The 22,685-nt window shown below is 45.8% G+C and overlaps 3 protein-coding genes across 6 annotated transcripts; 1 reads left to right on the forward strand and 2 right to left on the reverse strand.

The window, feature by feature from the left end:
• Nucleotides 1-80: 80 nt before the first annotated feature.
• Nucleotides 81-18,001, reverse strand: LOC100123805 (BAG domain-containing protein Samui). 3 transcript variants are annotated; one of them, XM_003425540.5, is made up of 5 exons: nucleotides 17,811-18,001; nucleotides 16,906-17,212; nucleotides 2,812-3,838; nucleotides 2,382-2,728; nucleotides 81-1,867 (listed from the first exon to the last, which is right to left on the reverse strand). In XM_003425540.5, exons 2-5 carry the CDS (start codon nucleotides 17,143-17,145, stop codon nucleotides 1,226-1,228), a joined length of 2,256 nt encoding a protein of 751 aa, XP_003425588.2. In that variant the 5' UTR covers nucleotides 17,146-17,212; nucleotides 17,811-18,001; the 3' UTR covers nucleotides 81-1,225. The 3 variants fall into 3 exon arrangements, with proteins under 3 accessions (XP_003425588.2, XP_008203010.1, XP_003425587.2); XM_008204788.4 differs by having other exon boundaries at nucleotides 17,816-17,990; XM_003425539.4 differs by lacking the exons at nucleotides 16,906-17,212; nucleotides 17,811-18,001 and adding exons at nucleotides 7,073-7,247; nucleotides 8,057-8,377 and having other exon boundaries at nucleotides 726-1,867.
• Nucleotides 18,002-18,716: 715 nt separating this feature from the next.
• On the reverse strand, nucleotides 18,717-21,366 carry Melk (maternal embryonic leucine zipper kinase). 2 transcript variants are annotated; one of them, XM_008204298.4, is made up of 3 exons: nucleotides 20,987-21,366; nucleotides 20,740-20,914; nucleotides 18,717-20,655 (listed from the first exon to the last, which is right to left on the reverse strand). In XM_008204298.4, the coding sequence occupies exon 3, from the start codon at nucleotides 20,601-20,603 to the stop codon at nucleotides 18,855-18,857; it is 1,749 nt and encodes a 582-aa protein (XP_008202520.1). In that variant the 5' UTR covers nucleotides 20,604-20,655; nucleotides 20,740-20,914; nucleotides 20,987-21,366; the 3' UTR covers nucleotides 18,717-18,854. The 2 variants fall into 2 exon arrangements, with proteins under 2 accessions (XP_008202520.1, NP_001127794.1); NM_001134322.1 differs by lacking the exons at nucleotides 20,740-20,914; nucleotides 20,987-21,366 and having other exon boundaries at nucleotides 18,855-20,603.
• On the forward strand, nucleotides 21,134-22,599 carry LOC100680364. Its single transcript, XM_003425557.4, has 2 exons — nucleotides 21,134-21,393; nucleotides 21,717-22,599. The coding sequence occupies exons 1-2, from the start codon at nucleotides 21,343-21,345 to the stop codon at nucleotides 22,308-22,310; spliced, it is 645 nt and encodes a 214-aa protein (XP_003425605.1). The 5' UTR covers nucleotides 21,134-21,342; the 3' UTR covers nucleotides 22,311-22,599.
• The last annotated feature ends 86 nt before the right edge of the window (nucleotides 22,600-22,685 follow it).

Here is a 22,685-nt window from a genome sequence, read left to right on the forward strand (position 1 = left end):
TTAAGTTTTGATGAAAAACGTTTTACAAATACTTATAAAGGATGGTATACAGAGGGGAAGCAAGTAAAAATAAGACGAAATTTCATATACGAGTATTTTTATTCGATTTTGTTCAATTTTTTTTCTTCATAAAATAGTGCTTAAGTCTAAAGATTTTCGAACACATAGCCTAAGGTCACGTGATGACAATTTTTTTACTTAATGTGCTTTATATCTCATCCGCGCTGCTACGCTCGAGGCAGCCGCGATTTTTTTCGAACGTTACATAATAAATTAAAAAGTTTAATGAAACTATCGTAGATAACTCAATAAAATCCTTCGCTCATTCTTCAAAAACATCCAAGGAAGTGGCCATTAATTATAGGCCTTGACAGAAAGACTTAGTAAACGATACTTTGAGTCGATCGAATTATCTCTATCCATGGAGGATACAATCAGTTCACACTTTCGCATTCGGCGAATTCAACGCTTTACAACTTAGCGACAAATAAAATAAAAGGAAGAAGAAAAAGTAGATAAAACAAATGTCATTAATATCTTAGATTTCTTGACGTTGATTAAACGCTAGGTATCGAGGAATCCAAAAACGCGCATTTTTCCGGCTAAAGCTAAATAAATACGGTTAATGTATTTCTCTTTTTTCTCTCTCTATTCGAGGCTTGCGTATTTCGGGCATATATATATATATATATATATATATATATATATATATATATATATATATATATATATATATCCATTTATAAAAAAAGAACAACCAATCTCTGGCGAGTCCGCGTAGTTTCTCTTATCTACAAAGCTTCCTACAAAGACTTCGAGTCGATCCATGTACCGCGAGGAGCTATACCATGGCACCGAATGCACAGGAAGCAGTCAAGACTCACGCTCTCTCACAGTCGATAATCTCCAAGGGGCTCCAATCTCAGTCACATTTCACCGGCACTTTCATTTCAACAATCGCTCTTGTCGATCCAATCGGTGTTATTCCACCGAATAATTAACTTTTACAACTTTATCTCAAGCACAGCTATATCAATTTTCTCTATCCGATCGCTATCGTTCAATGGAATAACATAAATCTGTCGATCAAATTGAAAAATGCTCAAGTGTCGCTGAACCGGTGTCCGATTTCGGATCAAATGGATGCCCCTCGCGCAAAATTATCTCAGTCCTAAGTAATCCACAAATCAACGAGTGTGTTCTCCCTTTCGCGACGTGTGCCAGCTTAGATCGACTGGCCAGGCGCAGGCAAAGGTATCGCAGTCTCGGAAACAGGTGCAGGTAGAGGTATCGCAGTCTCGGAAACAGGTGCAGGTAGAGGTATCGCAGTCTCGGAAACAGGCTCTGGCTGCTTCTTCGTCTTCTTGGCCTTCTTGGGCGATTTGCTGGGCTTCGCGGGTACTGGTGGAGGTTCCTTCTTCACCTTCTCGGCAGTGATTTCCGCCGCAGGAGCCGCGGCGTCCTTCGCCTCCTGCATCTGATCATTGACGATCAAGGCTTGACTCTGCTGTTGTTCTGCACCAAGCTGGAGCTCCTTTGCAGGCGAGGACTGCCTGACCTCCATCGCAATGTCACTGGAAGCTTGAGGCTCAACGGGGGGAGCAGCGCTGCTGTCCATGGGTTCGGCAGTCTGTTTTTCGTCGACATTTTGCGCTGGTTGGGCAGCGGCGTTATCTTGTGTCACGGTTTCGACTTGAGTTTCCAGCGTAGTCGTTGTTGTAGCTTCTTGATTTTGAACGTTATTCTCGCTGGGTTGTGCATTCTTCGAAGCTTCCTCGGTCTGTGCTTCTGGCGCGGTTTTAGTTGGAGAGGATGGACACGGCGGCGGCAGTGGAATGGCGGCCTTGTGTTCCTCTGATGCGGGCGCCTGCAAATTGGGTAAATTCGTATTTAGAATCTCGACGGGATAAAAAAGCGCTGATCGTGATTACGGACAATCTACAGATAATTTTGAAACAATAAAATGTTGTGTACGTGTGAGAAGCATAGAATTAAAACCTAAATTGGTAAAAATACACATGGGTAATACGTAAACCAAATATACAACGTGAATTTTTACGGGATGTGCATAACAGTGTGTTACATACAATGTGACGAATCGGTACTATGATGATAAACGTGCAACATTATACTGTAATTAAAATTTACTAACATAGTCTGTAATAGTGGTCTCTAATAATCATTAGGTGGACGCAACCTTAAATAAATAAATTTAAAAAATTACAAGCTGCGATAATTAGTGGTTAACGTCGCATCGTCGGTCGTTTGAGAATCGCATCACTATCGTTCGCCTTTCTTCTCAAACAACCGATCAACGGTAGCATCATAAAAGATATTAATAGAAGCATTAATAAGTCTCAAATCAGAACGCTCGGGCTTACCTCAGTCGTTTCCATGGATTCGGCTGGCTTCTCGTCGCCGGTAGTGTCCATGGATTCTTTCGGCGTCTCGGACTCCTCGGGTTTCTGTTGCTCCTCTGGCTGCTGTCCAGGCAACGGCGCTTTCGACTCTAGCAGACTGATCGAGTCCTGAATGCTCTTGATCGCCTGCTTTCGCGCTTGCCTCACGTTGTCCTTGCCTTCGGTCTCGATGTCGTCGAGCTTGATCAGCTCTCGCGTCAACATCTCGTCAAGGTACATGTACTGCTTGTCCTGTCGCGAGTTGCCCGAGTACTCCTTCACCTGCTCGTTCAGCGCGTCGACCTCCTTCTGCACCTCGGCGACCCTTTCTGAAATTCGAAGCACCCGTTTAAGACAAGACGCTCATTTTTCAAAAGCTACGCAGTTACCTCACGCGAGATCGTCTGCTTACCTAGTGGGTCTTTGGGCTGAACCTGCTGCCTGGGTTTAGGCGGCGCCTCAGGCTGAGGTTCGCTATGTGGCGGCTGCTGCTGCTGCTGTTGCTGCTGTGGTTGCGGCTTCGGCTGCTGCGGCTGAGCCCTCTGTCGTGGCGTGTGCTGTGGCTCGGGATGGGGTTTCGGTTTCTCCTGCGGCTGAGTGTGTCGGAACTGCGACTGCGGAGGCTGGCCCCATCGTCCAGTGGTCGGGGGCTCGAAGAACGGATCGCCAAAGTGAGTAGCCCAGCGATCAGCTTGGGGCTTTTGATAATGCTGCTGATAGTGCGAGGGCCTGTGGAACTGTGGCGGCGATTGCTGCCTCCTGGCAAAGTCCGGCTCGTCCACTTCCTTAGGGATAACCGGCTTGTCTCTTCCCTCGACGAAAATCGGTATGTGCCTTACGTTGCCGTGCTGCTGTGATTGTGGCTGTGGCTTCTGCTGCGGCGCCGGGCTCTTCTCCCTCTGAGACTGCGGCTGCGGCTGCTGTTGTTGCTGCTGCTGCTGCTGCTGCTCAGCCTGGCTATGTGGCGTGATTTCGACTCTGGAAACGAATCTGGGCTGGCCGTTGGCCTGTTCCTGGTTGTTCCTGTTCTCCGGCGGAGCCGACATGGAGCGAACGTTGCGCTGCTGCTGGGGGTTCTCCATGTTGTGCTGGTGCTGCCCGATGTCTACGGTGTTGCGCAGCCCGTACTGGGGTATCTGCTGCTTGCTACCGGACTGCTGCTGCTCCTCGGGATCGCTGCCGTGGGAACTGACGCCACTGGCACCGCTTGCGGCACTGCCTCCGCTCGCCTGGGACCTGGCGTCCTCGTCCGGTTGGTTGTGAAACGAAGTCGCTCGATCGGCTGAGTCGCGTCTGCGGTTGCGCCCGGCGAAGGGCACGTCGGCCCAGGGTGGGCCCAGCAGGTGATCGGCGAACTCCGGGTGACGAGCCGCTAGGTCGTCCAAGTGGGAGCGGATGTCGGCGCGACGACCGAAACCTTCGTCGTCGAATGGAAAGCCCTGGAATGAGTGAGGTCGTATTTTAGATTTTTTTTTTCCTTACAGAAAACGGTGAAATGAAAAATAAATAATGCAAGTCAGTACGATCGCGTCGGAGAAGGAGGAGCGAATATCAGTAGCGGACTACTTAGATGACAGCTCGACAACGACTAAGCGCGCGAGTTTCTAGAGAGTCTCTCTGGTCGACCGGTTTATCGCTGAACTTGGAAGTTCGGAGGTTTTCAATCTCCATAAGGAGAGACACACGTCGTGACTCAGCTCGCTCTGTCGCAGCAGTTTCTGATGCATCGCTCTTTTCTCTACAGCAATAATTCCATCGAATATATTTTTCGCGCGCGCACACACTCTTACGCAACGGCTCTTAATTAACGTCGTCGTTCTATTAATAACGATTATCGCCCGTCGTCTCTCATCGCGTTCCGGTTTATTTAAAAGCAATAACAATATCATTTCCCTCTTCTCCATTTACGGCGGATCGCGAGTGAATTATCAAAACTTCGTCTCGCAGCTCTCGTGGCTTGAATTATTCAGAAGCTACTGCACACGTGCATATATGTATAAGAGAGTCGCTTTCAAAGATCGATTAGCGATGCGCGACGGCTAATCGACGGGCTAATTCGATCGCACTATAGAGAGCCGTGACGAGAAGAACAACAGTGCAGTGATGGAATATTTTCTACGGATGCAATTTTTTTTCCTCTATCCAAAGCTGTCGTTAAGGTATAGACGGAGGAACGAGTCGACTCGAGCATTGCCTTTTACGTGTATTTCCCGAGACGAGTGTGTTTTGTGTTTGTACGCGTCGAGCGTCGCTACGTCATCGGGTCGCGTGGGCGAGTCGAGTCATGACGTTTTCAAGCGCTGCGCGATTAGTTATACACCGGCAAGACGATATTTGGGGATTCGCGAGAGTGTGACTTTCTTTCGATTCTTTTTTTATTTGGAGAGAGTCTTCGATGCTCGATTTGGTCGCCATCGGAAAAAAAGCTAAATTCATTTTTGAAGCGTTGGAAAAAAATTTTGGTTAATAATTTCACTTCTATCTATATGTAAGCACTACCAAAAAAGCAAGAAGCAAAGGGCTGAAAAAGCAAATCAACACACTGCTGGCGCACTCGGAAACAAAAAGAAAACTGGGTGAATGTCAGGGACGACAACGACGACGACCTAAAGTGTGTCACGGTTCAGACCCCTGCGTTACGTGCCGATCTCTCGAGCGAAGCATTACGAAAGGGGGGAACCTATATCATTATAAAATCTCGGATTATCGTCATCGGAGAAATGTGCTCCGCAGATGTGTATACTTATAAATAAACGTCCTTAATTTTTTCCCCTTTTCTAATGGTAAACGCACGAAGAAAAGAGGACAACGTGAGCTTCTACACTTATCGAGTCAAGGTCGTCGAAGGGAAAAGTAGTGACGAAGAAGGCACAAGTGGTGCAGGATGGAATCGGTCAGACGAGCGCACGTCTCGAAATCTCGTGTCGTCGTCGTGTTGAAAGAATTAAAAACAGCGGTCTAGTCTAGTAGGTGTGTACAGTGTTATTTATAGCAGTGACTCCACTCCGCCGCCGGTCTTTTATCGCGGCGGCGAATTTTTCTCTTTTGCCGACGACGACGGCTTTACGTAATACCGTAAGCTAATTAAGTAGTTCGATTCCTCTCCTCATTGTAGTGCGCGAAGACTCTTGCCCTCGAGCTCTTTTCCTCTTTATTATAATATCGAGGAGTGGATCTGCCTTCCTGGTGTATACGTTATTACTAATTTCTAATTCTCTTTCGTCGCTCGCATTCTTCGCTCTTATCTCGCTGTACTTATTATACGCGCAAATATAAACACAGACGCGGCAGATCGAATTGAAATACAGCCTATATGACTCACCGAGAGAATCTCTCGTTTTAATTATCCCGCGCACCTTTTACGTCGAATGCAGGCCGATGTCGAAGCAAACACACTTGTCCCTTGTCTCATCTCTCGCGAGACGTATTCATAACGGCGAGTCTCGTCCAAAACAAAATAAAAATCTAACCTGTACAAGCTCTCGAGGCTAAAAAAAAAAGTAACGCCCCCGCACGCACGTGTCGTCGCCGAATTTCTCTCGAAAACCGGTCTCTCCGCGCGCACACGTCGAAAACAAAGCGCCGCCACTGTGATGTGCTTAGGTCATCCCGTGATGCGCGGCGGAGATTTCTTTTTTCGGCCGGAAATTCCGCGGTTCCAGAGATCCTTTTGAGAGAGAGAGAGAGAGACGACCGGTTTTACGCGAGACTTTTTTGGACACACCGGGCTCTTTCACTCTAAGGATTCGCAGAACGTGTGCAAGCTGACAGAAAGCGTTAATAAGCGGTACAAGAAGCTTGCAGTCTTCGAGTTTTATTATTAGTATAGCTGCACTGCTTTTCGAAAACTCTCTTCCGCCATATCTTGCACAATTACCTCGAAAAATTCGAGGCCGATGCTCACACGCGAAAAATCGTTCGCCGAAGTCGATTCGCCCGAGAGGGATAAAAATAAAACTCACTCGGGCAGACGAGAACGTTCGAAACTATACTGGTTGTACGTGAATTCGAAAGATTCCCTCACTACTAACCTACAAAGGCACTACTTAAACTCCTCGAGTTCGAGTACGCTTTCGTCGTAAGGAAGAAAGCAGACGTGTATAACGAAACAAAAGAAACGTCAAAGCGCGCGCGAGCAGAGACACACTGCTACTGAACACAATATATCGCGGAGAGCGAAGATCCCTCGCTCTCGCGAGTATAGGTGCGAGAGCAGCGCGCGTCATTCGCTCGGAAAAGTTATTTCTAACTTGCGCGTAAGTGAGTCTCTCTCCGACGGACATTTTTGTGGGAGGCTGATGCTGCGCGAGAGTCTCGAGAGTCGACCGAATTTTTTTTCGATCGCGCGTGTATATACGAGCCACTTCTTAAGAAAAAAAAACTCATACTTATAGAGAAAACGTACAATCGACGAAAAGTTTTTGCGTCGGGAGAGCTGCTGTCAAGGTCGGCGACATGCGGCTCTCCAAATAAGGGCAAAGACCGCATCAGCGTCGAGATGTAAACAATATCGATCGTCCTTCGCGAGAGACACTCGATACGGCTTTTCCTGGATTATCGTACTGACTCGTGCGTTGGTTCGACGATCGGCAAACGTTGCCGATCGATATACGTGTGTGTATTGGGTAATGGCAAAGTGTAGTGTGAAAAAAACAGCAAAAAAAAAGACTTACAGGAAACTCGCGTTCCAGATCGATCCCCCGGCCGAATGTCATCGCATTGTCCACTATGATCGGCGAGTCCATTTGCTCGGCTTTTAGCTCGCAATTTCTTTTCGGTACGTGTTTGGGGATGTGCTCTTTTCTCTCTAGCTCTTATAGCACCTCTTTCTCTCTCTCTCTGCGTGTCCTACAACACCGTGTGCGCCGATTTTAGTATACTCTGTTTTATCCTTCGCACGCTTACTCTTTCTCTCTACGGTATGTATGTGGATATGCGTGTGTGCTACTGCCGGTTCGGTCTATTTTTAAAATGCTAAGGAGCTTTTCCGAAGCGCGCGTGAGTGGGCGTATCAAGGACGCCTCGCCGTTTACCGGAATTCTCGAGAGAAAAACGAGATTTATTTTTCTAGTACCAAACGATTCATGTATGTGTGTGAATTATCGATCGAGGTGTACAAGCAGCTGCTACGCGTAAACGTGTCATGTGTGAGAGAAAGCGCAAGCTTGCCGAGGACGAGAATGAAAAAAAAAAAGTAAATACAATGCGTGCATGTGAACTGTATACTCAGACAAATCGACCGTCCTCTCCGAAAATACAACTTTTGTTTGGATTACAATCGAAGAATGCAAGTATATATGAAATTTCCGATGATAAAACAGCCCCTTGCCCAAAACAATACCACGGCGCATGCCAACGAAACTGCGAGAAAATCCGCGTGATCGCGAGAAGCGTCTCGAAGGAATCTAACCTCCAAGAGCTATACGCTAGATTTAATCTGCAGGTAGTCAAGATAAACATACGAGAGAAAACATGCCAAAAAAAGTTGTATTTTCGCAGGACGTCGGCATCAGCTGTAGCGGCTCTATTGCAATATTATGATTATACAGGTGACAAAGAGCGAGTTATCTATATACAATGCAACAGCGCTCACAGCAGAACGTAAACACACACGCACAAGAGCTAGATTATAACAGTGCATCGCAGCGTAAATTTACCGATTCTCGTCTGTATGTCTGTAGGTATACTCTCTGCTTCGCTAACACCTGTCAAACTCTTTCCAGGTATATCGAACAAACTTCCGAAACTCCTTACGTAAGGTCACACGCAGGATTTTTCACAAAAATAATATGACACTCGAGTGTATAATCCTAACCTCGAAACTTGCAAATATAATACGTCTCACTTGCGTTTACTATTATCGTTGTCACAGAAATATATACAATACTGTAAGTAACGCTTCTCCCTTCAAAAATAAACAAATCTCTCTCGTACGTGTTGTCGCGTTGCGATCACTTGTGATACTGAAGCGCGCCACGACCGCCACGGCAACTTAAATGCGACAAGACGACGCGCCGCGGCGCTACGAGAAGCGGCGCACGCGTCGCCCCCGCGAATCTTCGACTCTTCGAGAATTCGCTGGAACGTTCGCGAGAGAACTGTTTTACAGCCCAGGGCCGTAGCGGCGCTTCTGGTGCCCCGGGCTTCGTTTAATTTGTTGTTTAACCGTTCGCTATGTGTTTTTTTGCTGTTTCTTGCGTTTTATCGAGCTATGGCGCGTTGGTCAACAAGTTATTAAAGATCTACATCCACATATTATTTTTTCTAACGACACCACTCCGAATTGTCAAAAGTGATGTAACGATAATCCGAATGATTCACGAGGCAATTATATATGGCAGACGAGATTAAAAATACAAACGACGGCTGACGAAGCCGAGAAAAATGCGAAAAACGCCGAAACCGTATCATTAAAATACCTCCGCGTACTCGAAGCCACTCTCGGTTTAATCGGAGATATTTATTGCACGTGGCTACGTACACACACGTCGATGTAATTATAGCAAAGATTTCAAGTGCGCTCGGGGAGTATTTAAAGCTGTAAGTAAGCGGGTTTTCGATGCGCCCGGGAGTTCGTTAAATTCCGTTACGCCACTGCCTCGTAATACTGGCGCTTCTAACAGATGATCGCACGCTTCGGGGAATCCCACGCAAGATGGCGGTGCCCAGGAAATGCGAAATTTTGGCGCCAACGTACTTCGACGATATTTCATAGTATTACACCAAAATAAAGTATTTCCGACGAAATATAAATACGTTTCACGCTTCATCCAGAAACTCCTAGAGCACTGTAAGCCGTAAACAACGAGAAACGAAAACAAAAACACGGCTTTTTTCAATCCACGTGTGATTCACCTGTCGCACGGCTGCGCCCACGACATCGCGTCTCTCTTCCGCGGTATAATGTACAGAATATATCCGCGATCGCCTTTTACGGCTAAAACTCGCTCTCTCGCGCAGCATTGTGTGATAACGCTTTTTTAAATCGCTCTTTGATCGAGCCGCGCTTTCGCGAGATTTATAGCCGGTCTCGGCGCGTAAATTTTGATTCAGTCGGTCGGTTAAGTAGAAAACTCCGAGTTTGGCCGAACGGCTATTAAATCACACGGCTTTTAAGATCTATTAAGTGCGATCGATCGAGGCGCGATTTACTCTTTATATTCAATAACGAGGGAATAAACGTCGGGGATAATTCTGAAAAACGCGCTCCCGAAAAAGGTAATAACGCATCCTTGAGGGACTCGAGAGAGAGAGAGAGAGAGAGAGAGAGAGAGAGAGAGAGAATATGATGAATGCGTCGCGGGTAATTGATACTTTCGCTCCGCGGCATGTCCGACCTTGTCAAAGAGAGTCCAGTGCACTTCTCGTAATTTTTAAGTTTCACCTCTGTGTGAAATCACGGCGCGCGACGGTTAGGTCATCGCCGGCGCGAGTTTCTCGGAAATCGACCGATCGATATAATGCAGTAGCCGTTTCGTCGTCCCTTCGCGCGTATACGATATGCAGCGTAGGCTAGTGTAGCGTACCACACACAACACAGTGTGTGATTTTCAGGGTCAGGATCGTCACATTATACTTGTACACAGCTGAAGCGAAATAATCGCTAATATTTATACTCTCGCTTTGTTTACACAACTCGGACGCGACGTTGCGCGTTTTTCGCGATGACGAATACCCCTCGTGCAACCCTAACGCGAATTTGGCAAGCTTCGTTAATAAGCAAAAATTCCGCGAACAATAGAGCAGCCAAGGTCCGACGCTGCTAAAGCAGATCTCTCCGATCAATTACGAATTGACAAATGGATAAACTTGGCGCGAGCGCTGCATCCGATAGAGGAGAGAGAAACTGCAGCGGAAGCTCGTATTCCACGTATACTGTCTGGCCAGGAGCCAAGTGTGCGTGTGCGCGATAGGGACACAAGGTTTCGCCGCGACGTCGCGTCGCCGCCCTTCGCCAACGACTTCCGCCTCGTTTTCGCGCCCGCAGACGACGTAGGCTTCTGCGATGTGTCTTTCTCCGTATCTCCGATGCGGAATCGACGAGAGGCTGGTTTTAGGAACCAGTTCCGCTACATCGATGCAAATCGCCCGATATCCTTAGCGGGATTTTTTTACGTCTTCCGCGTTCAGCTTGTTTGTTTAAAGTCCTTATACGTTCGAAATGTAAAATATAAACTTTTACGAGGAGTTGGACGTGTGGAGAGTGAGAGATATCGATCTGAAGCGTATGACCCAATTTCCAACACACAACGGCGCCGTTCTCCATCTCGTTAATATTCGTCTGCGAGATTCGCGGATCGATGTAGTGGCGCACGTGCGCCATACTGACCGCAAGTGCGGATGTGTTTTCCGAGAAAATCGAGCGAGTAGATCGCGCCATTGAAAAGTCCGACGGTGCCGCGCAGCTGACACGCGAGAGTGTACTATGGCTTTATCGTCTTGATGACCTTTGGGTAGACAGAAAATTCCTAATTACTCGGTAAGTAAGTATAGGCTTTATTTTTAGAAGCGACGTGATTTCCTTGTGCATTGCAGGATACCCCTATCAGCTGAGAAAACCGAGTATGTAATCCAATTGTCGAGAGAGCAGGCAGTCCTTGCTTGCTTGTTAGCCGAAAACGAGGCGTCACGTTCGCCCTTAATTCGAAGGTCGCTGCACCCGCACATCGTTTCAACTTTTTTTTGCCTCCTATATACTGACAGCGCATCAGTGGCGTGGAAAATCGACCTCAGCTTCGCACGCGCATCGTCTCGATCGCTGATTTGCAGCCTTGTGTGCTTACACGCCGTTGAGATCACGCCGAGATGTCCGCGTTGTAAATCGAGGTGTTACGAAGAATTTTTCACGTTGTATGTAGCTCGAGGGCTTTGGCCTTTACATTTTAAGAACATAAGCGCGTAAAATATCGGAGAAACAGACGCCAAAATATATAATATAATCGTTTCTTTTTAAATGAAAACATAAGTATCGCGCGTTAAACCGAGATGATAAATGCTCCGAGTATATCACGGAGTTGCCATCTCTTGGCACGTCAGCGAACTAAATTGCCGTCTCTCTTAATAACCCTGAGAGGATCGTTCCACTTGCGCATAAATATTTATTATTTTCGAAAACGCGCGCAACGGAGCCCGTAATTACAACCATCGGTCTGCGCGACTCTATCGTCGACGACTATCTCTCGTCTACGTAATATATGCATTCGTAGCAGAGAATTATTAATTCGAAAAATTATACCACACGGCTCTCTATCGCTCTCCTGCATCCAATTGACTCGTAACGCGGTCAGATAATCGTTTTTTCTTCGAAAGATCGTTAATGCACGTACTGCCGCGTAGACACATTTCGATGTTGCGAAAGCGATAGCGGCCTTTCAGAGACGTGTCTGCTTAGAAAATCGGTGCTTTATCGTCAGTGTTTACCTAGTCGCGTATCGTCGTTGCAGCCTACTTTTTTCGACGAACAAAAAAAAAAAGAATACGCCGATCCTCGCGGAAAAAACGTATGATTCACGTTGTACATTTCTGCAGCGTTTCTGCATACCGATCGTCGCCTTGAAGATCGATCGATCTCGAATCGAACCTTAGTATTAACGTACGCACACTCCGGGTTGTAAAAGCTATAGCAACAACCCTCGAGGAACAGTAAGAATCGAGGATCGTTCGGTTCGGCGATCGGTAAGAGCAACCGATCTCTCGCTCTCGCTGGATCATCGATACACTGACGATCGATGATCTAGCGTGATCGATAGATCTACCAGGAGCGCACGAGCAGCGAGGAGCTCGCTCGGTTCTCTTCTCCCCCCACTCGATTCACCGTAGCCGCGATACCGCCACTCCTAACCTCTCTCTCTCTCTCTCTCTCTCCGCGCGCGCGATTACGTGTCGCTACGCGCGCGGCTAATGAGCGTTTATACGTGCCGATTTCTTTCTCTCGTTCTACAACTGTGCAGCAGGGGAATTTTCAAAACGCGAACAGACTTCCGCTGCTCGGATAAGACGCCAGCTCTATCCGTGAAAACATAATAATATCGTACAGCTGACGGTTTGGTAATTCTGAAAACCCAAAGGTGTGTGCGGAGAAGCGACGAGTTCGTTACGAAACATACACGCGCCACATGACGAATGGCTCACGGCGGCGAAACAGGAAACCCTCTCATTCTTTGTCTCACTCGTAGGATCGCATCAGGCGAAAAAAGGCGTATAACGAGCGACGATAATAATAAAGACACAGCCGCGCGCGCACAACTTATATTCCTCGTGTATTATATACACTGCGCGCAGAGAGCCGAGAGAGGAAAAGGAGCGTCGTCCTCTCTCTTTGACGCCTCGTCGATCTATTACTCCTTGTGCAGTACCAGAGCGAGTGTTGCGCGATTTTCCAGCGATTCCAACAGGTCAAAAGGATACACCTTCGATATACGAGAACCTGCAAAGCATATGTAGATCGGCGCATTACACGCGAGTTTCGGAAAAAGTTCAGATGCTGAAAGGAGATATTATGCAACGGCCGCGAGTGAATGAACAGTCGCTCGCGCGCGTTCACTCACGCATTGCCTGATGCAGTTTTCCATTGAAAAGCGCACACGGTCTGCGCGGCGTGTAATGATGCAAAGGATCGGCGAGTAGGTGGATTAGATTTTTTATCCCGCGCGAGCTGAGCGTATACGTAATGCCGACGTTGATTGATAATAAGTGGATTATATCCTCGAATCGTTTCACGATATTCAAGCGATAATATGGCTAACGAGAACAAAGACATAAATCGGAGCAACGAAAAAAAAAAAAACAAAAAGAATCTCGACGAAACCGGTACCATTGACGATGTGTTATAATATCACGCTCTATCGCGACAGGGAGTGGTCCCTCCGCGTTATTACACTTACGATTTCTCTCTCTCTCTCTCTCTCGCGCGCGCGCGGTGTTGCTATATGGGCCGTAAAAACGAGAAAGCATTTTTCTATTTTAATTATGCTTATAATAAAACCGGGCGCGAGGGGGAAAAAAATTTCACGCTCGTGTACGCCTTGCTCAAGGTTGCACGCATGCGCGCGTATAAGGCCGAAACTGTAGCCTATCATAACGATCGCACAAGGTCCCGCTCGAAAATGGAAGTAACAACACACGCTCCTGCTAATCACGTGCGTTGTGAGTGCGTTGTTGGTGAAAAATCGGCAAACTCGCCGATCTTTTATTATTATGTACTCCCGTAGGTGCGTACATGTGAGTATAAAATATCTGCTCGCGTGAGTCAGCCGTAAAACTGCAACTGCTCGATGTGATTTATACGTCGCTTTCCACCGCATGCTAATGACTCCACGGCTCACGCATCGGGAGGAAGTGCGCGAGACGTGTCTCTCAAAAATCGGCATCTCTGTGTGTGTGTGTGTGTGTGTGTACACTCGTTGTATAGTGACGATCTATACTCGTGTTATTAAACCGAGTGCATATATACACTCTTGGCACACGTCTCTGGACGTCGCCTAAATAGCGGCTTTGTCTCTCTCATACTCTGTTTCTATGTATATGCTTTTTCCGAAAAATAATTATTATTAATGCCTCCGAAGCTATATACTGTAATAATACTCTGGAACACGAGAGAGCAGCCACGTATATTCATATGCCGATCTAAATCGGCCATTATATTCGCGCGCGAAACAGACTTTGAAATAGAACGACGACTCTGCTGCTCCGCTGTTATAATTACCGTCGCTACTGCTGCTGCGCTATTGCCGCCGCCAACGAAATTACGACGACGACGACGACGACGACGACGACACTTTCCTCTTGGCCGCTGACTTTTTCTTGTTTTGTTCGTTATGCGCGCTGTGTTATATATAAGCGTGTATAATACGACTTAAAGAAAACGAGAGAGACTCGAGGTGCAATATAACGGCGGAGCCGCGACGTCTTATACTTTTTGATCCTGCTTCTTACATGCGGCACATATATCCCTTGGGATCGAGTGTGTATAGGTATACCGGCGCGCGTCGACGGCGCAAATATTGAAAGGGGAAAAAACTCGTTAACGCCGGATGGATGTATGTGTATTCTTGCGCCGAGAGAAAGAGAGATAGTATTATTTTCTCCTTCGAAATGTCGGATATACGTATAATAAAACAACGATTTCGCCGCATGATGACGATCAGACCCTTAAGGAACTAGTAAATCAAGCAAGTTTCTTCATCAACGTAATCTCCCCCTATAACGGCCTTGTGCGTATAATAGTGTATATCCGATGAAAGTCGAGATCAAAATCTCGCGGAAGAGGCACAACAACACGTCACTCTCTCTCTCTCTCTCTCTCTCTCTCTCTCTCTCTCTCTCTCTCTCTCTCTTTCGAGGCTCTAATGCCGAGAGACACCAGTATAGGGAGATAAAGAGAAAGAGAGAAATTATTTCGGATCGAAGTTGGGAGAGAGAGCTTCTCTTTCTCGCTGGAATGGCAAGAGTGTGAGAGAAAGAGAGCGAGTATCAATGGCGGTGTTATTTTGAGATCGGCCGCCGCAAGCTCAGCTGCTGAATGTGTGAAGCTCGAGAAGCTTCGAGGCGATTCGAGAGAGAGAGAGAGAGAGAGAGAGAGAGAGAGAGAAGCCAGAGTTGTTACTGTGTAGCTTCTTTCTACTGAGATTTGCGTGGTTGATATTTTTTTATTCTGCGCTGGGGGTTGGCGATTAGTTTGCCGTTTGTGTCCACAATATTTTTTTAATAAAGCAATATCCTTCAAGTGTGTACCTTTTAAGCGCGAGTTCGTTCATAGAGAGGACAAGAAGAAACGAAAGTTCAAATCCAAACCAAACAACGCATCATACTCAAAACTAAAACATTCCAAAGCGCGCGAAAATACCATCACTGCACACAGAGTATTACACCCTGCACCTCAATCCCACACTTCAGCAACGCGGCACAATCGTTCCCCGAACGCAGCTCCGGCACTTGCTCCGTTCCAGGAAAGTCGAAAAAATTCGAGAACAAAGGGACAATCAAGCGTTTACAGCCTCTCACAACCGCGAGAGAGAGAGAGAGAGATAGACACAGACGTATATACCTATACATCACCAGCATCCTACGCTACACACCCCATATCGCAAGCCGTCATTACTATGTCCCCCCCGTGAACGGCATTACGCGTCTCTTTAGGACGAGGGCAGCAACCCCCTCCCCCCATGTTTTAAACGAGATCGATATATATGGCCGCAGACGGAGAGAGAGATGGGCTTTCGCGCAGTGAAGCAAGTGTCTCGCAGAGCCGCGATTGTCGATGCCGACCTCGTGTGTTAGTGTGCTGAGCGTCTCGTGTTTTCGTTCGCGCGAGAGAGAGAGCAGCTGTTTGTTATTCAGCCGTTATAAATATAACGACGTCGATCGAGACTCGTGTAAACACACCGCGCGTGTGTCTTATAAAGAAGAATCGCCCCGCGATGTCCGCATCCTAATGTCGCTTTACAGTTACATACCCGGGCAGCGCTGAATTGATGACAGAAACGCGAGACTGACCGAGAGAAGCTTCTCGAGGGGAATTTCGAATTACAGGCGAAACTCGATATATATTCCTTTGTCAGTGCAGCCCCCCTTGTGTGTAAGGAGAAGTGCAGCCTCTTCGTTCTGTGTATTGTATGTAAACAAGAGCTTCCGGAATATCAGACTCTCGATGACAGCCATTACACTAGCTCGTCGTCCTTCGATTTCCTACTGCCAACTATGCCCGATGTGACGTAGACGGATGGACGTCCACACACGCGGAACCTGATTAGTCACAGGGGCTGCGAGGAAGTATAGATAGAGACTCGATCAGTGGGACGAGTCAGAGGTCGCCTCTAATGTTATTGGCGGCGAGAGCGAATCGGCTCTATTCATCGCACCTTCGCTGTAAGTATATCGATTTTGTCCCCGGCTGACTAATCGCAACTTTTCACTCGGAAAATGCTTAACAAGATCGAAACTTTACTATATCCCCCTATGTTGTACTGTAGCGAGGCTCGACCGAGGGGTGAACGTACTTTGGAAAATTCGTTCGCGTACACGTCGTCACCGCCTTCAGGATTTCCCGAAATTCTTATGCCGCCTCAGCGGAGAGAGATTATTCTCTTTTCTCCTCTTCGTCTATCTTCGAGTTTTTGGCTAATGGACTTTTTACCGCGCTCTCTCTCTCTCTTTCTCTCTTCGCCTTCTCGCTCTCCGTGTGTCTGTGTGTGCGTATATAAGTACGCACTCGAGTGCCGCTTGATAAGTGCGGTGCGCGCGTGTGTGTCAACGACCTCCGTATGTGTACTCGAAGAACCAATCGGAATTTCACCGCTAATTAGCCGATCTTCTTCTCCGCACACATCATGACGGCGTGTGTTTTTCTTGCGAGTTACCCGATCTCGAGGAATCGAATAATATCCGTATACCTGCACGGTTTTTGCGCACGTGTCGCATTCCTCCTTCTCGGCGAACGTTCTCGAACGTATGTTCGTTGAAAACAAAAAAGTCGTTCGCTAGTAACCGTCAAAACTGCAAAACTCACCCTGGGAAAGGAGGTGTGACGCTCGAACGGGTCCCTCGCTCTACCGGCACCCGATGGAGTAGAGCCTGCAGTAGTGCTGTTCGGTCCCGGAGACGATCCTCTGGCGGCGCTCGGCGAGGACGTCTCGAAGAAAGGCATATCGTCGCCGAACTGCTGCTTCAGCTCCTGCAGCAATTCGTCGCCCGACTTGCCCCGGAAGCGCTCGCCGAAACGCGGACGCTCGCGGAAGTAGTACGACATCTTACTCCTCGTCTATCCTTTATATACTTTGTCTATATTTTATGCCTGTGAGTTGTAGTACTTGTATCTGGAAATTGAGAGTTTCAGCCGATTGAGTCGTCGCTCGCGATGCTCGATCTAGAGCTGTGAGATACGCGAGTGATTGTTGCGGTTCTAGAAGTTTTTCGACCGTGTGCCGCCGCCGCCGCGAGCGCGAGGAGCAAATATTTGATAAGAGTTTACACAAAAGAACGCGGCGATGATGAGTGAGTCATTTTGAGGTATGATCGAGAGGTGAACCTCGGGAATTTAGCTTCGATTGAGTTGAAGATTCGAAAATATAAGCTGGGACCGGTAGGTATATGTTGTTTTAGGTTCAAGCACTGAAAAATCAGAATTAAAGCTAATTTCGTGTGTACTTATTGCGGAACAACGAATTACATAAGTGCAGTTATCACCGATCCTCGATCTTTACTAAGATTCGCGATTGTTCTCCGGTTGTGTATACGCGTCAAAAAAGCTGTTATGACAGTAGACCATCAGCCATTAGTCGCACATCTAAAGATCGACAAAACGAGCAACGACATTCGTTCGAGCAAAAATCCTCCGCTCGCGAAAGAGCCGAGTACGACTTGTATCACAATTACGGAAATTCGTGGCACTTTTCCTTATACTTATATCGATACCTTACTTATATATACTCTTCGCGACGATACAACCCGCACTGCTTCTAAAAAAAAAGAGTAATCACAACCGGCAAAGGTATAAGCGCAATAGTACACTCGAGAACTTGAGCTATAATCAGATGAAAGTAAATACAAGCGATTGAACTCGCGTGGCGCGCGTCGCTCGACTGAACGCCTCCGCAATATGCGCTCGGCGGCTCGGTCTCTGCGCTTTTTGCGCCCTACCCCCCTACTCACTCTATATCAACTGTAGCGACCGGCTGCGAAGTGCGCATGCGCGGCTCACTTATACTGCACTACTGTCGCGTAAATTTAGAGGTGTTCGGCCGTAGAATCGGCTTTTTTATTTTCTCCCGATACTGTTTTAGCGAGGAAAGCTTTGTATTCGTATCGGGTGTTTTTTTACTTAAATTTTGAGCATATTGGAAATCGGTATAAGAATTTTATAGAGATCTCAGTAATCCAGATTTTGGCAAAACCCAGCAGCCGTTAGACAAGTGCGCACTTACCTACGCAAACATTGCACGCTGAAGTTGGTCTCGTGCCACGGCCAAATCTCGTACCTTATTTATATATTTTACACTCTACCGTAGCTCCCCCAGCGCATATCAGTGTATATAGCAATCGCAAGTATTTCCTCGAGTTCGCGCGGCTTCGCGAATCGTATTCGCGAGAGCCTGTTTGTATAATATACCTACGTTTAAATTAATGCACTCGAAGCTTCTCTTATAATCTTTTTCTCTCCTCTGCATCGGCGTCTCTCTCTCTCTCTTACGGCGCTATTTTCGTCGTTTTGGCGCGCGAAAAATGTCGGGCTGCTCCATTTTTCTCGTTGCACGTTCGAGAAGAGCGCGACGAGTTTCGGGCTCGACAAGATGACGTGACAATATAAGTATCTCTGGTATGTATAAAAGTATGAAAGTATAAAACAAGTTTATTCATTGTTGAAAAAATAATACATCGAGTAATCATACAGATCGTTATACATCAAGCGTAGTAGTTAATTATAAAATCGTCTCGATTTTTCATCGTTCTCAGGGCAGCTCAGATCAAGCACTGCTGAGGCGCGTTCGTCTCCGGCCCTTCTTTCGGAATCTCCTGAGCTGCTAGAGCAAGTACCTCTTCGCAAACGCGTTTGTACACCCACGCGTCGCCTTTTAATCGCTTCCTTCGTATGCCGACCATCGGCTTCGCCTCGGTCATGCTTTTGATTAGGCAGACTTCGAGCTCGAAAGAGCACGAATTTTTCAGCGGGAACGCCTTCGTGCTGTTCTTATTGTTCGCGCTGGAATTGGATATTTCAGTCTCGCCGTAGAGGACGAATCTTTTCTGTCTGCATATGATTCCCTTGCACTGGAGAGCGTAACGAAGCTGAGACAGAACGTGCTTCGGAGAATCGCTGGACGTTGAGGATATATTGCATAAGCCCTTTCCGGAATACGTGATCGGCTCGTCCGAGTTGTCCGTTTCGGTTTTCATCCGTTTCGGCGTCAAGACGCACCTGACCTTGTTCAGGTGCTTTCCAATTTCCGATATGACTTTGCCAGTTCTCGGCGTTGATTGCGTATCCCTCGAACTTGCGCTTTTGCTTGCTGGGGTCGACAGCTGTCTTTCTTCGTCCGCTAATCTCTTAGAAGGCACGGGTGATGAGATTTCGTCGCTGTCCTTGTTTCTTAGACGTTTGCGCCCTCTTGGCGACTGGCTTAGGTTGACGATTGCTGTTTCCACGACTAATGTCTGGCCAACCGGCTCCTCCTGTTTATTCGCTTTATCGAATTGCAATTTTAGCTTTGACGATAAACATAAGGATAATCCTCTGCGTTTTCTATCTAATAATAGTAGATAAGTTGCAGTTACATAATCTGATCGATCGTTTTCAATGATTTGCTTCCAAATTTCATCATAACATTTTGTACAGACTGCTTTTAATGCTTTCAAAATTTCTTCGTCCCTTTCCACAGTTGTATTCTTCATGAAAGTAATAGGATTCAAAAATCCTGCTGTTATCCAAGGATGACTGCACAGCTCTTTGATGGTAATTCTTTTTCGTGGATCTATTTGTAGCATGGCTCGGATCAATCTTCTGCTGCTTTGTGACATCCAACTAGGCTCGTCGTATTGTCCATTGAGTATTTTCTTGTACAGATTTTCAATGTTATTGTCATCAAATGGTAAAAAGCCACAAAGAAGAGCGTAAAGCAAAACTCCTAAGCTCCAAATATCAATTTCAGATCCTAAATATTTGTTTCCTAAAATTAATTCTGGTGCTGCATAGGCTGGAGATCCACACGAAGTGTAAAGAGGAGATTGAATACCACCTTTTGGCTTGGCGCACAAACCAAAATCTATTAGCTTAAGATTCTGGTCTTTATCTAATAAAACGTTTTCTGGCTTTAAGTCTCTGTGAACGTATCCAAGACTGTGTAAATAAGCCACTGCCGATACAATCTGTCTGAAAAACCTTCTAGACTCTGACTCGGATAGTTTGCTTTTTTCCACTATGTGATCGAACAATTCTCCACCTGAGCAGTATTCCAATACCATGAAATAATGGTCCTCAGTTTCAATAACTTGATATAGCTTGCAAATATGTTGATGCAATAAATTTTTCATTGCACTTATCTCTAAACCTACTCTTGGCAAATCTTCCCCTAGAGCCGCCTTTTCCATAATTTTGATAGCGACTTTTTCTCCTGTAGCCACATGCGTCGCTAGTTTTACTTTAGCAAAACCTCCACATCCTACTGTTTTCTCCAACTCGTATAATCCTTTTAATGCTGAATAGCGCACCATTATGATACATCTATATTACAGCATCAGTCAACGAATAACAAGTTAACCTCGTCTGGGAAAAAAATTCAAATCAAATCAATTTATTTACTGTATAATTATGAATAAATCTACTTCTTCGAGAAAGAAAGGTACTCACAGTTGTAATTCATAATTATCGAAATTAAGTTCAATATAATTTCAGCGATACTGAAGCCACTGTCACCTCCCCTTTCTCAGTACCAGCACGTCTAACATTAATCATGTTCTTACTTTGATTTTTCCATTGGGTTGCGTGATGAGAATAGCAAAAATGACTCCATACGACTTGGTACCTGAAAAATTAATTGTGCATTATGATATTTACGTTTACTCAGTCGAGTAGTTTTATCGGTGCGGACACTTACGATCGAGCGAATAAACGAATCCAACGTAAGTTTATTTATACCGTGATTAGTTGAGTAGTAAAACCAACGTAAAACGTCGCGCGTTGTTATATTGTTGTTGTACTATCGCCGCTAAAAGCAATTAACCTAACCCGAGCGACGCGGACCAGCTGATCTTGCGCGCGCCAGAGGATTATTTAAATGCGTCACGTTGACATAACCTCCTTCGCTTATATTTACGATTTACTCGTATATCGCACAGTAGTGGTTTACGCATATGCTAGATAGACGCATTTAAAGTTCGGAGTCTATTTTTCTTCCTTTGTTTTTCACCCAATTTTTTTTTTTTTGAGTTTTAATGTTTTGCATCGAACGCAATGCTCGTCGACTCACAGAACAACACCGACCGAATACTCAATCTAAAGACGGTAAGCTGCATATCGCGCGAAATCGAGCGACAAGGATGCCCTAACTCTATTTTCACGTCTTTCCTTTCGACCGTATTCTTCTCTAGTCGTCATATTCACCCCCGTTCTTTCTTATCTCGTTTCTGATGCTGCTTTTTCCTGCTTATCTCACTTTCTTTCGAGATTTCGAAGGGGAATTCGGTTAAAAATGCGGTTTTTATCGATTTGTTATTGCAAACGGTATACACGTTCGTAAGTGAAAAATTTCCATTTTCGAGTTGGAAATCGAGGTTGATGTACCGTGATTATATCGAGTAACGAGAATATGTGGGTTTGTTTTGCAGGAGAATGCGGCCAATACGAGTCCAGTGAAAAAATTGAAGGTCCAGGAGACAAAGTACCAGTGTGTGGTGTGTCAGTCGAACAAAAATTCCTTGAGCGAGCTTCACTGGCATCAGACTTACCAGCACTCAACCGAGGAACTCTCGCTGTCTGTCATAGGCTGGAAAGGCTTAGTTAAGATAGTTGGACCACCTTCTACCAAAGAGAAAGAGAATAATACTGAGCGTTCAATCTGGAGTAGTTTCTCCAAGAAGCCTTCGCAGTTCTACTACTTGTCCAGCAGTATTTTGCGTGTCAAGGAGAACCAACAACTAGGAAATCTGGAGGCTCCAATTGATTGCAGCTTACCATCGTCCCTGAAAGTGGAGAAGGAAGAGCCTAGTCCAGTTCAGTTGGAAGAGAAGGTATCGTTGGACACCACTGTGAAGGAGGAAGATACAAGCATGTTCGAGAAGTGGGAAAAGGAACTCAACTGGATGAAGCAGATTAGTATGGAGGACTTTGTAAGAAGTGCAAATGACTTATGCACGGAACTCGAACAATATAAAAGACTCACTGCTTTGAAAAAGCTTACAAAACGAAAGCATGTTGTGTAAAGTGTATTATTATTTTTTTTTAAGATTTTAGTTAATGAAAAACATCAGTAAGTCAATTTTCTTCAAAATGACTTCCATAATAGAGTATTATTATTTTTGCTGAGGTTTTTCTGAAGAATATTTGCTATGTTACTTATTTTTTACGATCCCCTTAAAAATAGGATTGTTTTTTTTTATTTATGTAAAATGAAAATTATATTTAAAAAATTAGGATTTTTTGTTTGTACAACTTTTAACAATGTTGAAAGACCATTATGTAATGAAAAGTAAAAACAAATTTTTTTTAAAATATAATTTTATTATTCACTATCCTTACAAAAAATATTATCTATAGGCAATGTTGTGTGTAAAAGTGAGTTTTTTCCGCCTTTGAAA

The sequence above is a fragment of the Nasonia vitripennis genome, chromosome 1 (assembly GCF_009193385.2).
Source record: "Nasonia vitripennis strain AsymCx chromosome 1, Nvit_psr_1.1, whole genome shotgun sequence".
In the NCBI taxonomy this organism is placed as follows: domain Eukaryota; kingdom Metazoa; phylum Arthropoda; class Insecta; order Hymenoptera; family Pteromalidae; genus Nasonia; species Nasonia vitripennis.

Coding starts and splice junctions, on each gene's coding strand:
- Melk (XM_008204298.4), bottom strand. CDS start 20,603: ATGGTGCGCTATTCAGCATTAAAAGGATTATACGAGTTGGAGAAAACA.
- LOC100680364 (XM_003425557.4), top strand. CDS start 21,343: ATGCTCGTCGACTCACAGAACAACACCGACCGAATACTCAATCTAAAG. Junction 21,394..21,716: donor GAATACTCAATCTAAAGACG/GTAAGCTGCATA, acceptor TTTGTTTTGCAG/GAGAATGCGGCCAATACGAG.
- LOC100123805 (XM_003425540.5), bottom strand. CDS start 17,145: ATGTCGTACTACTTCCGCGAGCGTCCGCGTTTCGGCGAGCGCTTCCGG. Junction 3,839..16,905: donor GTCACACCTCCTTTCCCAGG/GTGAGTTTTGCA, acceptor CACTCATTCCAG/GGCTTTCCATTCGACGACGA. Junction 1,868..2,381: donor AATCCATGGAAACGACTGAG/GTAAGCCCGAGC, acceptor CCCAATTTGCAG/GCGCCCGCATCAGAGGAACA.